The sequence below is a fragment of the Triturus cristatus genome, chromosome 5_2 (genome assembly GCF_964204655.1).
Source record: "Triturus cristatus chromosome 5_2, aTriCri1.1, whole genome shotgun sequence".
NCBI classification, from domain to species: domain Eukaryota; kingdom Metazoa; phylum Chordata; class Amphibia; order Caudata; family Salamandridae; genus Triturus; species Triturus cristatus.
Genome location: NC_140588.1, coordinates 46,018,515 through 46,032,788, shown reverse-complemented (window position 1 = coordinate 46,032,788; position 14,274 = coordinate 46,018,515). Strand labels below are relative to the sequence as shown.

The window sequence follows — 14,274 nt, the reverse complement described above, 5'->3', positions numbered from 1 at the left end:
AACTTCTCCAACTGCATGAAGAACGTCGCATCCTGGATGAAACTCAACACTGACAAGACCGAGGTGCTGATCTTTATTTATTTATTTGAAGAGTTTTATATAGCGGTGGCAAGACCGGTAGGTATCAGAGCGCTTTACATGAGGATTAGCAAGTTACATGATAACAACAGTTACTGGAGCATAGCATAACATAGGAATAAAAACAGTGTTACACAGTAACATGAGTTAATTGGAGCATCACAAAACGTAGACACAAGACCTATGGGGCATAGAAGGTAGAGGGGGAGTTGGAATGGGGAGAAGGTCAGGCCAACCGGCAAGTGAGAAAGAACTTAAGGGAAACCAAAAAGTCAGTGTGAGAGTCAACAAACCAGGCTGGGGAACAGCAAACACATACATCCAGAGTCGGACTCATTCCCTGCGCCTGATCCTCTTGGACATGTAACGTGTCCGAGATGGGGGGGGGGGGCACAAGGACCCAAGTTATGGACCCCAGCAACTTCGCAACAAAATGGCGGCTTTGCAGATAAGTAAAAAATTCAATCGGAAAAACAACAGGGACATCAACCCATGGAGCAGGACTGGATGGGGAAGGCGGACACAAGATCAGGCGGAAGGAAGGCTGGCAAACGCCGATCTATCTCGGGTCGTCAAAGGCAAAACACTCAGGGCTACATGGGCAGCAGTGTAACCATTAAACATGATATGTTGGTAGGGAAAATCAGCTCCCAGGCGCCCAGGCTGTAGAGCCGGAAAAGGGAGGCGGCTGAGGGGTCAAGAGGTTGCGCTCAATAAGAAAAACACCAAGGAAAACAAAACCACACCTACCTCTGGAACGACACCTGGTGGCCCGCTGATCATGGACCCACCTCCACACCTAAGAACCAGGCTGGCAACCTCAGCATCATCCTGGACCGCACATTCACCATGAAACAACATACCAAACCAGTCGCCTCCATGTGCTTCCACACTCTGTGCATGCTCCGGAGAATATTCAAATTGCTCCCCACAAGCACGAGAAACACAGTCACACAAGCCCTAATCAGCAGCCGCCTGGTCTATGGCAACTCACTGTATGCAGGAGCTACCACCAAACTCATGAGAAGGCTCCAGACAACGGCCACGCACTGTACGCTGGAACCACCACCAAACTCATGAGAAGGCTCAAGACAATACAGAATGTAGTGACCAGATTGATACTCAAACTGCCCAAACAGACCCACAAAACCCGACACCGAAGATTCTCCACTGACTCCCATCCAGAAAAGATGCCAATTCAAACTACTGGCACACGCCTACAAAGCCATACACGACAAAGGCCCAGCATACACGAACCATCGCCTGAACTTCCACCACCCATTCAGAAACCTCTGCTTCACCCTCGCAGACACCGTGCATCTGCCGTACACATATCAGTGGCCACTCCTTCTCCGCCCTCACCACCGAGTCCTGGAACACCCTCCCTCTTCACCTCCTAACATCACTGGACTTCAGGAACAGACTCAAGACCTGGCTTTTAAACTAAACCCAGCGCCTGGATACCCTCACAGGTGATAATCCACACTCTACAAATACAGATTGATTTATTTATAATGCTACCTAGCTACAGAATCATGGTCCTTGCCGCAGAATAAGGTACTCGTTTCTGAAATACGACTTTCTAATTTGCAGCAAGTACAGTGGCAATCCCTATGCATCCACCACAGAGTAACAGCGGCTTGTGTTCCATAATCTGGTCAATGTCATCTAAGCCCTCGATTTTTGCATACTAGTTTTTGCTTACTCACTTATCTGACTGTGGTGCTACCAGGATTTCTGCCTGTGTGATCAGGATATGAACTTTGGGAATAGACATTCCCAACTCCATCACACTTTTTACGGTAACATTGCTTATCTGCTAACAATTACATGGTCCATAATTTCATGGTTCAGTGACGCAGGCATATTTATTTGCATGGCCCAAAACATACAAATCCGTATTTTTTCTATAATTAAATGCTTTCCATAATTAAATGATTACCCACATTGGGCTTTGAGTGAGTGACTTGGCCATAAATGGGAATTTTTGATGATGAAAATCTTAACGTCACTAGACAAGATATAATGTTTCTTTATTTTAAGTACAAGAGAGTAAGTGAGTTGCCCAGAGCCAATGCCAATGCACCTGATGCCCCAGAATCCAGTGTCAGTAGGGCTGGCTGTTAAACCACATACTTAAGCCTCAGTTTACACGTGAAACTCATACAGAAGTGGGATGATTGTGTATGATCAAGTATAGTGAGCACATTCTCTTTTGAAGTGGCTTTTTAAAGTATCAAAAACAGCAGCGTAGTTCACTGGAAGTCTTGCTTGGGAATATTGCACGGTTGGTTTTAAAACCGGATTTAGGGACTTTGTTCAACACCTTTGCACCAGTGGTTCTGGAACAATTTTCAGTGTGCATATCCTGACATCAGTGTTACATCATTGAAGTCATAGGCATTGTGAAAAATCCTAGCCCCACACAAAGTGTAGCAAATGTATTCAGCAAGAGAGTGGTAAGGGTGTAGTATATAGCTGGAGGTGCATTTTGAAGCACACTGCCAGAAATATATTACTAAAGTATTATGCTGGAGGGTACTGTCATTTACAGACAGTAGTTTTCCAGTAATTTATATATTTGGACAGACATACACTTTTTTGACAAAAAATGACATCCAACAGCCTTTCCTTTCCTATTCCACAGCAAGATTGTCACATAGTTTCAGTGCTTAATTTGAGCCAGTGGTTTCCAGTGCTCGGCACCGGCACTTAATTGTTAACACCGGCACAGTATGTTTAATTTAAAGATAAGCAAAACAATATCTGTTTAATAATTCAGTATACTTCAAAATGACTAATAGCTGCAGCAAAAGTCATTCTTATAGCTTTGGGAGCCTGGAATACTCTGAATAGTCACTTTTAATTGTCTTGGCAGCACTGGTGGGGGAAATTAGTAGTGCAAGCTGCCCAGTTGCAGTAGCTTTCTGACAAGGGCCCCACACTTATATTTTTACAAATTAAGACTGCATAATTCACTTTAAAAACTCCTCTCACTTTGCAGTCAGAGAAAGAAAAGTAAACACCAATCCCCATGTTAAAAGAATTAGCAGCAATCTGTCGGAAGACATAGCCTGACATTTGACCTTTATCTTTGAAGCAACGCAAATCTGAAGATGAATACAAAATGTAAAAGCATCGTAATTTATTGTTCACGAGCCACCATTGGTTCGCGACCCACAGTTTGAGAAATTATGCTGTAGGGTTTTACATGTGTCTTTAATATTCAAGATTTAGCTCTCTGTCTCTATAATTTGCTGTTTGTGAGCAAGAATGATAATTTCCTGGCCCACCAGTTAATGGCAGCGGGGCATGACAATTTGGTAAGAATCTCTGACCTGATGTACTCTCATGTCAGGCAGCATAGGGTAAGAGATGGCAGATCTATCGAGCTGGATGAGAATGAGCTCTCTTCATCTGGCTTTTTCTTAATGCAGATAATTCATACAATTCTTACATTTCTCCCAGGTCATATTCGCTTGTTGGTGTTGCAGAGTTTCATCATGAGTTGACTTGACTACTGTAATGTCTTATTTTTGGGGCACCTACTTAACTGCTGAATTGCCTCTATTGGATAACCTGCACTGGCTCTCTGTGCCAAAAAGAGTTCTTTTTAAATCTCTCTGTATTGTCCACAGGGCAGTGCATAGAGGAGGCCCTCGTTTTCTTCACTGGAAAATCAATCGCTAAATGGCCTAGGAATCCCTGCACTCAGCCATGTCCAATCTTTTAAGTGTACCTAAGTTCAAGAAATCCACAGTAGGGGGCCGTGTCTTTTTACTCCTGGAACAATCTACCTCACTCTGTGAGGTTTATCCCTGATATATTTCCTTTTAAAAATGCTGTGAAGACATCTCTGCTCACAGCATAGGTCCTTCTCAGCTGTTTGAATTCATATCACCTGAGACTTTTTAGTTAGCGACAGTATATCTTTCAGGTTGCAGTCCCGCTTTATAAATCAAACTCAATTCAATTCAATCTGAAACACCGAGCCACCATTAGAAGTGTGGGTGAATCCTGGGCCCCAGCAATGTGAGATCCAGATAAGTCTGCCAGCCTCCAGCATACATTGATCCCAATGGCACCCAACGGAGGCCTTCTCTGATGATGTATTGATGCACTGGAATCAGTTCTGATTGTATAACTGTTAATGCATTGTACAACTGAGCCTCCTGGTGCACTTGACTCCCTACACTAGCCTCTCCGTTTTGGAGGATAATCATGTTCACAAAGTCAGCAACAACGTGTTGCTCTCTACTGATTAAGGAATTAATTCAGAAACGCGTGTTACCCAGCACAGACTTCACCACCAAGGGTGAAAAATTAAAGACTACTACTGAAGTAAGTGTTATCATTCCGTGAATTTACCATGATGCATTGGGGAAGATTGCGTGCTGGAATGTGAGGCAGTGTGCTCCCACCCTCATTCTGTTTGTAAAGGCTCCTTTGAGCTACTGAGCTGATGACAGTGTGTTGATGCATCTGCGCCCAGTGAGTGGTACAGAGACGTGAGAAGACTTTGAGTAGCATTTCCAGTACTCCCAGAATGACTTGTTGCTCTCTACTGATGAAGGAATGTATCCAGAAACATGTGTCTAGAGTTACACAGCACAGGCTGCACCCACAAGGGTGAAAAATTAAAGACTGCTACTGAAGTAAGTGTTATCATGCACTGCATTTGCCATGATGCATTGGGGTAGATTGAGTGTGAGTGCTGGGATGTGAGGTAGTGTGCTCTCACCCTCCTTCTGAAAGTCAGTAAGTGTTCTGGGCCAGAGCCTCTCCTGACCCATTTTGATTTACAGTAAGCTGTTGATCCACGAAAGAGGGACAGAGCATGAGCAGCTGAGAGTGCCAATTCTTGGATGCTCCCTAAGGTTCTGGTGGGATATGGCCTTTTTCTCCCACTGGCCCCGCAGTTTGTAGCAAGAGACAGGTTAAGGGAGCCTTTAAGTATTCTCATCTGAAATTCTTCTTCAGGTGTGAAGAACCAAGGTAGTGCTGGAACCCCGAAACCGGTCCTAGGATGCTTGTTTCCGGTCCAGGGAGGACCTGGCTTGGCAGTTTGGGCTGGACTGTTTCCATGAGGCACAGAGTCAAGTTTGATTTGCATATGGCCAGGTCTAAACTGGGGCGGCATGGTGAGCAAAAGAATGATGGATTTAACCCAGATCTCTTGACTGGGGGTGAATGATTTGATTTGCTCTGCATTCCATCCATCAATTGTGTGTCTTTTGCTTTCTCACCCTAAGTGTGCCGGGTATGCCCAGACGTGGGTCCCGGGCTCACAGTGCCACTCAATTCAAGCTATCCTGGCTGATGAGGGGTGAAACCCCGAAAACAGTCCTAGGATGCTTGTTTCCAGTCCAGGGAGGACCTGGCTTGGCAGTTTGGGCTGGACTGTTTCCACGAGGCACAGGGTCAAGACTGATTTACCTATGGCCAGGTCTAAACTGGGGTGGCATAGTGAGCAAACAAATTATGGATTTAACGCAGATCTTTTGACTGGGCGTGAATGTTTAGATTTGCTCTGCATTCCGTACAACAACTGTGTGTCTTTTGCTTTCTCGCCTTAAGTGCACAGGATATACCCAGATGTGGGCCCGGGCTAACTGTGCCACTGAATTCAAGCTAGCCTGGCTGATGAGTGGTGAAACCCCGAAACCAGTCGTAGGATGCTTGTTTCCCGCCCAGGGAGGACCTGGCTTGGCAGTTCGGGTTGGACTCTTTCCATGAGGCACAGGGTCAAAACTGATTTGTATATGGCCAGGTCAAAACTGGGGTGGCATGGTGAGCAAAGAATGATGAATTTAACCCAGATCTCTTGACTGGGGGTGAATATTTATATTTGCTCTTCATTCTGTCCATCAATTGTGTGTCTTTTGCTTAAGGTAGTGCTGGAAGCAGCCCAGGAAACTGCCCAGAGTAACTCACAAGGCCTACATGCTGGGCATCACTGCCCATCACTGGGATTCCCTTGACACCCTCTTTTTGAGATATGTGTGCAGGCTTTATACCCCAAGGCGTCCCCATAGGAGGAAGTGGCAGCAGAACTCCCCTGATCAGGGCTGGAGCCAGCTCTCGGTCTTCACGATATGTACCATCCCATACCCATTGTCAGTCCAGGCACAGTCAACGACCATGTGAAGTCCAGCTTCTGATTCACTGGGCCACAATCTTGCCACCAGCTGCAGCAGTTGATAGGTCGCAGGGATCTACTCACCACATGTCTCCGGTGGTGTAACGAAACTTGAGGGGGCTCTCCTGCAAAGTACATGGAGGGGCCCTCCTCCGACCACACTCAGGAGCTCTCAGGCCAGGGCACTGTGCTGAGTGAGGCCCCTGGAGCTCACCCCCTCCCTGCACCGCGGGGGCTCCGGGGGCCTTTGTTACTCCACTGCATGTCCCTGTGATGTGGAATCTGGCCAACCTAAGTAACAGGAAATGGCTCCATCCGCTCTCAAGGTGATTGCTGACTTTGTCTCCAATTGTATTTTCTGTCACAGGAAGCAGGATGGTGAAGGATGTTTGTCAGGGCATAACAGGTCTAGAAGCCACATCTGCCATCTTAACTGATTATCTACACCACAAATAGGATTAATTTTAAGAGTTAGGATTAGAGTTATGGGTGGGGTTTGGATAGGAGTTACTGTTATAGTTATGCCAAAGGTCAGGTTAAGGGCGAAAGTTGGTATAGGTTTACGCCACTGCATGTCCCTGTGATGTGGAATCTGACCAGCCTAAGTAACAGCAAATGGCTCCATCCGCTCTCAAGGTGATTGCTGACTTTGTCTCCAATTGTCTTTTCTGTCACAGGAAGCAGGATGGTGAAGGATGCTTGACAGGGGATAACAGGTCTAGAAGCCAACATCTGCCATCTTAACTGATTATCTACACCACAAATAGGGTTAATTTTAAGAGTTAGGATTAGAGTTATGGGTGGGGTTAGGATAGGAGTTACTGTTATAGTTATGCCAAAGGTCAGGTTAAGGGCGAAAGTTGGTATAGGTTTAGCACTATGGTGAGGGTGGGATTAGAGTAAGTGCAAAGGTGAAAGGTTAGAGCAAGGGATAGTGAACGGTTACAGGTTAGGTTTAGGTTACATTCAAGAATGGGTTAGGGTTAGAGTCAGGGAATGTGTAAGGGTTAGGGTAGGAGTTGACGTTAGGGTAAAGGTAAGGGATGGGGTACGAGTTAATATGTTAGAGTTAAGGTTGGGGTTACTACAGTTATGATTTGCTTTTGAGGTATAGGTGATAAAATTCGATTCTTTTACCATATTTGTGTATATCACATTGAACTACTCTTAAACCTTGATTGTTCCTCACAGCTGTTTTTTACCAATACCCGTGTAACCCAAAATGTAATTCATGAAATGTTATAATCATATCCTGGGTAATCATAATAGCAGACTCAGCAGATGGTGTTCTCAGTTTCATCTCTTCAGCAAATTCCCCGCCTTTTTGATTAACTACCTCTGCATCTCATTCTATGCCTTGATGTGGATTCTTGTATATTCACTCGGCCAAATACTGTTATGGTGTACCTATAAAATGTCAGAGTCTTTCCTGGGTAAAACCCGATTCTTCCTCTGTAGATCTTCCCTGGCAGCACCTAGATTCAAATGTGTTACAGCGGATAGTGTATGGTTCCCAAACAGGCTTTAATCCTCTGTCCTACTCTATTGACAAGGTCAAAGACGATCTGCTTTCATTTCAGTAGAATATTGAATATGTGTGTCTGCTTGAGTTGTTTTGCTCAGTTTCAATTCTCTGCAACCAAACAAAACGCTTCCAGTTCTGTGGCGGCCATGACGCGCAGCGTCACTGGAGCTATCCCAAAATCTCTCCAATTGTAGATTCTGATGATAATGGATTAAAATTTCAATTCATTTGTTCAGCGCCTCTCAGTACGAAATAATATCATGCACATTTTAAAAAAGAGCACAGGGTGATATATTGCAGAATTCTTCCCTACACCCTGGTGTAATTATAGCCACAGGCTTGGCGTTCTCATTTTAAATTACAGTTCTGTGAGGTTTTGTCTATGATTAGTTGAAAGCCAACCTGCAATTCCACCGGGGGTGCCATGGAGGAAAGGAAGAGCAGACTGGGAGAGCGCCCAAAATAGCATGCCCTACTTCTCAATGTATGACATGATGACCTCCAAGCCTTCTCCTTTCAGTTTCTCTTGCCTCTATTGGCCCCGTGGGGCTTCCCACGCAAGAACAAGCACACAGTCATCTCTGCGCGTCTTACATCCTCAGCCCCGAGCACTCCACATTTACAACTCGCGTTCAGTGGTTTCCGAAGGATTTTGATAGTGATGATTTCTGAATGCAGACAATTCAGAAATGTTTTATTACTAGGATCAGCCTGCAAGCTCGACGTGAAAATAACAAACAACGCTGAGCATCTTTTTTTCATGACCTTTTTTCTGACACGTGCTCGGCCATGCACTTTCTGCTTTTCTTTTATGTCATTGATGCATGCCTTTAAAAATGTCAACTACTTACTATCATGTGTGTGAAATGTATATATTTTTGGTGCTTTATATTTTGCGTTTCTAACTTTATTTTAAGAAACTGTACATCAGTTTGACCTTTATTCGGACAGATGTCATGGTCCCTTTAAAATGATTATATTTTTTCAGGCACCTGTATGGAGTAACTGGTATGGTGTGCAGGATGACGCTTCTATTGGAGAACCTTCTGGAACTTTGCCCCCAGCACCTTCCTACACGCAGCTAGAAGTGCCTCCACCGTATGAAGCGGTGTCCTCAGGTTAGTACCAACAGGAAAACCTTGTTATTCACTTGGGTGAACAGGATATAGGAAGAAAAGCATTGAGACAAACAGAACATGATACATTCTTACAATAATAAAGAAAAAAAGTTTCACTGCACACTTGCATTTCTCTGATCACCCTTATCAGCTCAATCGCCCACTTCGCAGGATATATCAAGCATCAGATTATACCATAAGAAATAATCAATTTTTTGAAAGATTGCAAAATGCACATATTTTTTGCAGTTCCAGATTTTACTTCACCTAGCATTGATAATTTAATGTAAAACAAATGGAGTTTGTATGTAATGTATGTTTCTTCCTCCCACAAGAACACAAATGTTTTTCAAACGTTTATAAATGGAACATTGAGAGGATTAACCATAAGGCATATTGTAAAATACTTTATTTTTCTGTAAGGCTTTCCCTCAAGTGAATTTTCGCCTCTTTCACTTTTTTCTTTCCTTCTGTGTGAGTGCAGGTGGATGCATGCGCTTGAACTATATACATCTTTGTATATCTCTTATTCAGCACTTGTAACTTTGCACCTAAGCACCATAGAGAAAAAATTCAAAATATGTTTAGCATCATGCAAATTAACTTAAAATTCAAAAAGTTAGGGCCAGATGTACGACCCTTACGTTTAGTGACTTGCAAATTGCGTCGCTTTGCGACTCGCAAAATGCACTTTAAAACAGTGTCTCAGACACTGTTAGCGATTCCTAATGGGGTCGCAAATTGCCTGCCTCAATAATATTCATGAGGAAGGTGATATTTGCGACCCCATTTGCAATGGCCAGCAATCACAGGCTTGGTGGCCTGCTGGGGTCAGCACACCACCATGTCTCGAACAGCTTTTTAAAAAAAAAACAGTTTTTTAAAATGCGGCTGGGCTACATTTAAAAAATGAAAATAAAACGTTTCTGTTTAATTTTTTAAGAGCAGGCAGTGGTCCCTGGGACCACTGCCTGCTCTTAAAAAATGTTTTCGCACACACTCACAAAGGGAAAGGGGTCCCCTGGGAATTCTTTTCAGTTTTCGAGTGGTTTATCACCTACTTAAAGTAGGTGGTAAACTGCGGCTGTTTTGCGACCGCAAATGCGGTCACAAAAAATGGTACATCCTGTTGTGGCTCGCTATTAGGAAGGGATGCCCCTTCCTGATAGCGAGAGTCGCAAACGCTATTTTGCAAGTCACCGACTCACAAAATAGCATTTGTACACGCCAGGACCCTTTTTTGTGTTCGCAAACGGGCCGACTGCAAAAACGGTCATACATCTGGCCCTTAGAGTTGTGAATTGCAAGTGGGTCCCTTCTTATCTGCAAAACAAGGGAGAGACACATATAATTGTTTATTTTTTCATTTTGCGGTTTTTGTATAGTGTCACCCTGAAATAAGACACATCTTGCAGGCTCATCTTAACCAACAAAGAACAAGACAGGTCACAATGCAGGTCTTTGCTACTCAGGACGAAATGTTGATTAGCATCTTGAAACACTAAAGGGCATATTTCTCAAATTAGTAGTGCAGAGCAGCAAGTCATCTTTATTCGCTGCCCTGCGTCACAGGAAAAGAGCAGGAATGTGTTGTATTTATCCAGTACAGCACATTCCTGTCCTTTCCCCTTGAGTTTAAGATTTTGGCACATTCCTAGGTTTACAAGTCCTTATAAATCTGGTAATGTGTAAAAAAACATGGGAGTTGCCTGAGAACACCCACCGCAAGGCCCATGGAACGCCTCCCTTGCACAGAGCAAGGCAACAAAGCGATTTGCATTGTGTTGTTTAACTCCAGATTTTTGAAACCGTTCAAAGCCACGCAAAGTGGCTTTGCGTGGTTTCATAATTCTGACTTAGAGGTACCACTTTGCATGGTGCGAACGTGACGCGAACCTCTCATAAATATGCCCCAGAGTATCTGAGAAGGTAAACGGCCATCTTCTAGAAATATATTAGAATTCCCAATACCAAAACAACATTTTCGAACATTTTCTATTTCATCATATGAAGTGATATCACACAATCTCTGAGCTCCTGATGGCAAGTGATAACAATGGGTCAAACCTAGAAAGAGTTTCGTGACAGGTGATAAAAGAGAAAGTGATGCCAATGAAATACCTCTTGGATTATTGGATTAAAAAGCATCAACACACTCACAAAAATGTTCATAGTTATGAAATATTGCCACGTAAACCTCTTTATGAAATATTCAGGTGAAAAAATAATTATGAATAACATGTGCTTGGGTCTAGGTTATTATCGAAAGTTCATTGCTGCCAGCAGAGCCCAATCATACCGACACCTGGTAATTTGTTGTGCCATATCCTTCATTCGACATTCACACTGGGCCCCAACTGTTTTTTAAGGATGGGGGCTGTTCCATCATCCTTTTAAATTGTCATTTTAATGATATGTAATATAAGTCCTCGACTGCATGGCTGGCATTGTCATAGGCACCAAGTCACCTAGTTCCCCTTCATCTCCGTTATATACAATACCTGTCCTCCACAGTCCATCATTCTGCCCAGTATCTCCTATTCTTCACCCCAGCCCTAGCGCTCTCTTCTTTCTCAGTATCTCAGTACTTCCTATCTCTCTCAAGGCTGTCTCTGCACATGCCCATTCTTCTTCCATTTACACATCTGCCTTCAGCCCTTCCTCTCCCTCATCCTCTTACCACCAGCCTACATCCCTCTCGCTTTTCCTTAGCCTTTCTGTTCCCCTCATCTTCCTCCCTTCAGACATTTCCCTCCTTCATTTCACTTCAGCAACCCAACCTTGCTTCTGACAAGTGCAGCTCCTCAGTTCGAATTCAAGCACGAATGGCTCATTCCTTCATTCTTCTTATGTTGATCACTTGAATACCTTCCAATCACCTCGGGAATTCCGCTGCACTTTATTAGTGCTCACCTCAGTCCTTCTCCCACCTTTTCCCTTAATCCCCAATTTGTCCACTATCCACCCAGAGCCAGTTTTCACACAGCATTTATCTCTCTTCAGTTCTTCTTGTTTTTTCAGCTCTTCTTCCTTTTCCTCTTCTTATCCATTCGATCTGTTTTTCCGATGAACTCTTTGACATTGAAATGAGAATCCCGGGATGGACTAGAGGAAAAGGTCAGTCTGCTTTCCTCTTGTCCATCCCAGGGTCCTCATTTCATGACCTAGCTCTTCTCTATTTTTCATATCTTTAGAATTGTTTCTCCACTTACCATAGACAGCTCTTCTCCCTTGTTTCCTGTATCCCCCTAATTCTGCTCTTTGGCATTCTCTCTTTATGGTCCCTCAGCCAAGAACCCAACAATCTCGCCATATCTCCCCATTTTGTTCCTTCAGTTCTTCACCCCCTCAGCTCACCCTCATTTTCCCTTGCATACCTCTGTTCCTCTTCCGCCAGCCAGCCACCCAGCTTACTGTCAGAATCCTGGTGTTCACTTCTGGCAGTTCACTAACCAAACCTGTAGACCATGAAACACTGAAATCGAGTATTGAGCTTTTATGTTAAGTTTGAAGATGTTCAGGTGATAGAGCTGGAAGCAGGAAAATGCTCAAAATTTGTAGACTGATTGCTAGAAAATGTCAGCCACATTTGGAGGAAAGTAGTGTTCATGGGACTCTCCGTAGGACTGAAGAATCAAAGTGAGGGCTGGAGCTTATCTTTCGAATTAAAACCTTTGTGCAGTAGGAACCTCTTAACTAGATCTGATTCTAATGTTACATACATGTAGAGACATCGGGAAATAATTACTTAAGGTTGTTGGGGTTATATATAATTCAGACAGGTGCCTTTTGATTCTTAGTTGGTACCTGATTAGCTTTCAGGTAAGTGGGAGGTACAGTGACTGAGTCTGCTTTTAAATACGAAACCCACCCAAACGTTATATTCACTTTGGTATTAAGAAGAGTAATGTTGTTTAACAATATATGTAGGTAATAGTTGCTGGGTTTCACTAAATTATGGTATGTGTTTCCAGCACAGGTAAAACCTTGACTCCTTGTAGAGTATGAAAAGAAGGTAGTGGCTGTAGTGATGCAATGGTTGTGAGTCACTGTTTGAGACCAGGGGTATTGGACTTGAATGTATATTTTTTATTCTTCGAGGCATTCAATTTAAGGAAATTTGGACCATCCAAGTTTCAATAAACCCAGTCTAGCAACGTTATGACCCAGAAACTGATGAGGATAAACTTCATCAAGTAGCATCATAAGAGCAAAAGCATACTTGATACCCTGAGCAAACACAATCTTTCTCAAGTACAAATGCAGATCCCAAAACCATGACAACGTCCTGACAATTGCTTCCCAACAATACACCCAAATATACATGTCAGAATGCATTACTGAATGGACGCTCACTTTGTACCATATTTCGGCCTTAGTGGACACACATGACATTTTTAGTCTGGAAATAGACCAAAACTGTCAAAGAAATGCAGATCAAAATGCAATACACAAGTAAGAGCAAGGAATAAAATGCTCTTCCAAGGCAACACCAAACAAGCATTTGTCATGCCAATACGTCCTGCCTTTGGGACCTTTTTGCTTTGCCAATGTTTTTTAGCAAGTGGCACAGCATTCCAGTTGCATGGCAAAATAATTTTCTTTTAAAAAGCTTTAACACAGCCAGCTGTCATTTTGCAGGTGTGCACACCACGTATGCGCATGCCTACAAAATGACATGGAAACTTTTTTTTCTTACTTGTTACTAGTCCAAGTTAGATCGGTAACAGAAAACAAAAATGAAGTGCAAAAGCATATCTTTTATAAAAGCAGGTTGGGGCAATGGGCGGACTGAAGTGACAAGGAGGATATAGAGCAGAGCAACATGGAGGCCACGTTGGGGGGCAGGTTTCTAAAGTAGGTGGGGGGAAGAAACACAGGGGTGCAGGTAAGTAGAAGAAGCAACACGGGGTACAGGGGAGCAGAAATAACACAATTTGGTTGCAAGTGAGGGCATCAAACCGGTGAAAGAAAGTAACATGGAACTGGTGGGGAGAAAGCACATGGTGGAAAGGCAAAACAGTGGAGTGGAGGAGAAGGACATGGGTGAGACTGAGAAACATGGAGTGCGGCAGAGTAAGACAGTGGGAAAACACGTGCACTCTCTTAAGTGCTTAAACAAAAAGAAAAATGTAGCACCTGAAAATGCAAGCTGTGGAAGGACATAGTACTGCAGCCATGCTCTAAGGGAAGTACAAAGCCAAGAAAAGGACAATAAGCACACAAAACTAATGAATAATAAACATGCAAATGAGAGTGACAATAAAAACAACAAATGGTAACCAGTGGGTGGGCTCTAAACCCACTGTAATATAAGTCTCACACCACACAGCACACTCTAGACCTTAAAAGGATGCAGACACTCTTGACTCTATGATACCTCAATAAAAATCTAATTTACACTATGTTCACTC

The 14,274-nt window shown here is 43.4% G+C and overlaps 1 protein-coding gene across 2 annotated transcripts in view; it reads left to right on the top strand.

Annotated features, from left to right (window-relative positions):
- The window catches only part of LOC146822636 (uncharacterized), a 356,417-nt gene that overhangs the window by 304,468 nt on the left and 37,675 nt on the right, over positions 1–14,274 (top strand). For both annotated transcript variants that reach the window (XM_085606820.1, XM_085606819.1), the window contains one exon: positions 8,731–8,860. In XM_085606820.1, the coding sequence (XP_085462946.1) occupies positions 8,731–8,860 (130 nt within the window). The remainder of the gene's footprint in view (positions 1–8,730; positions 8,861–14,274) is intronic.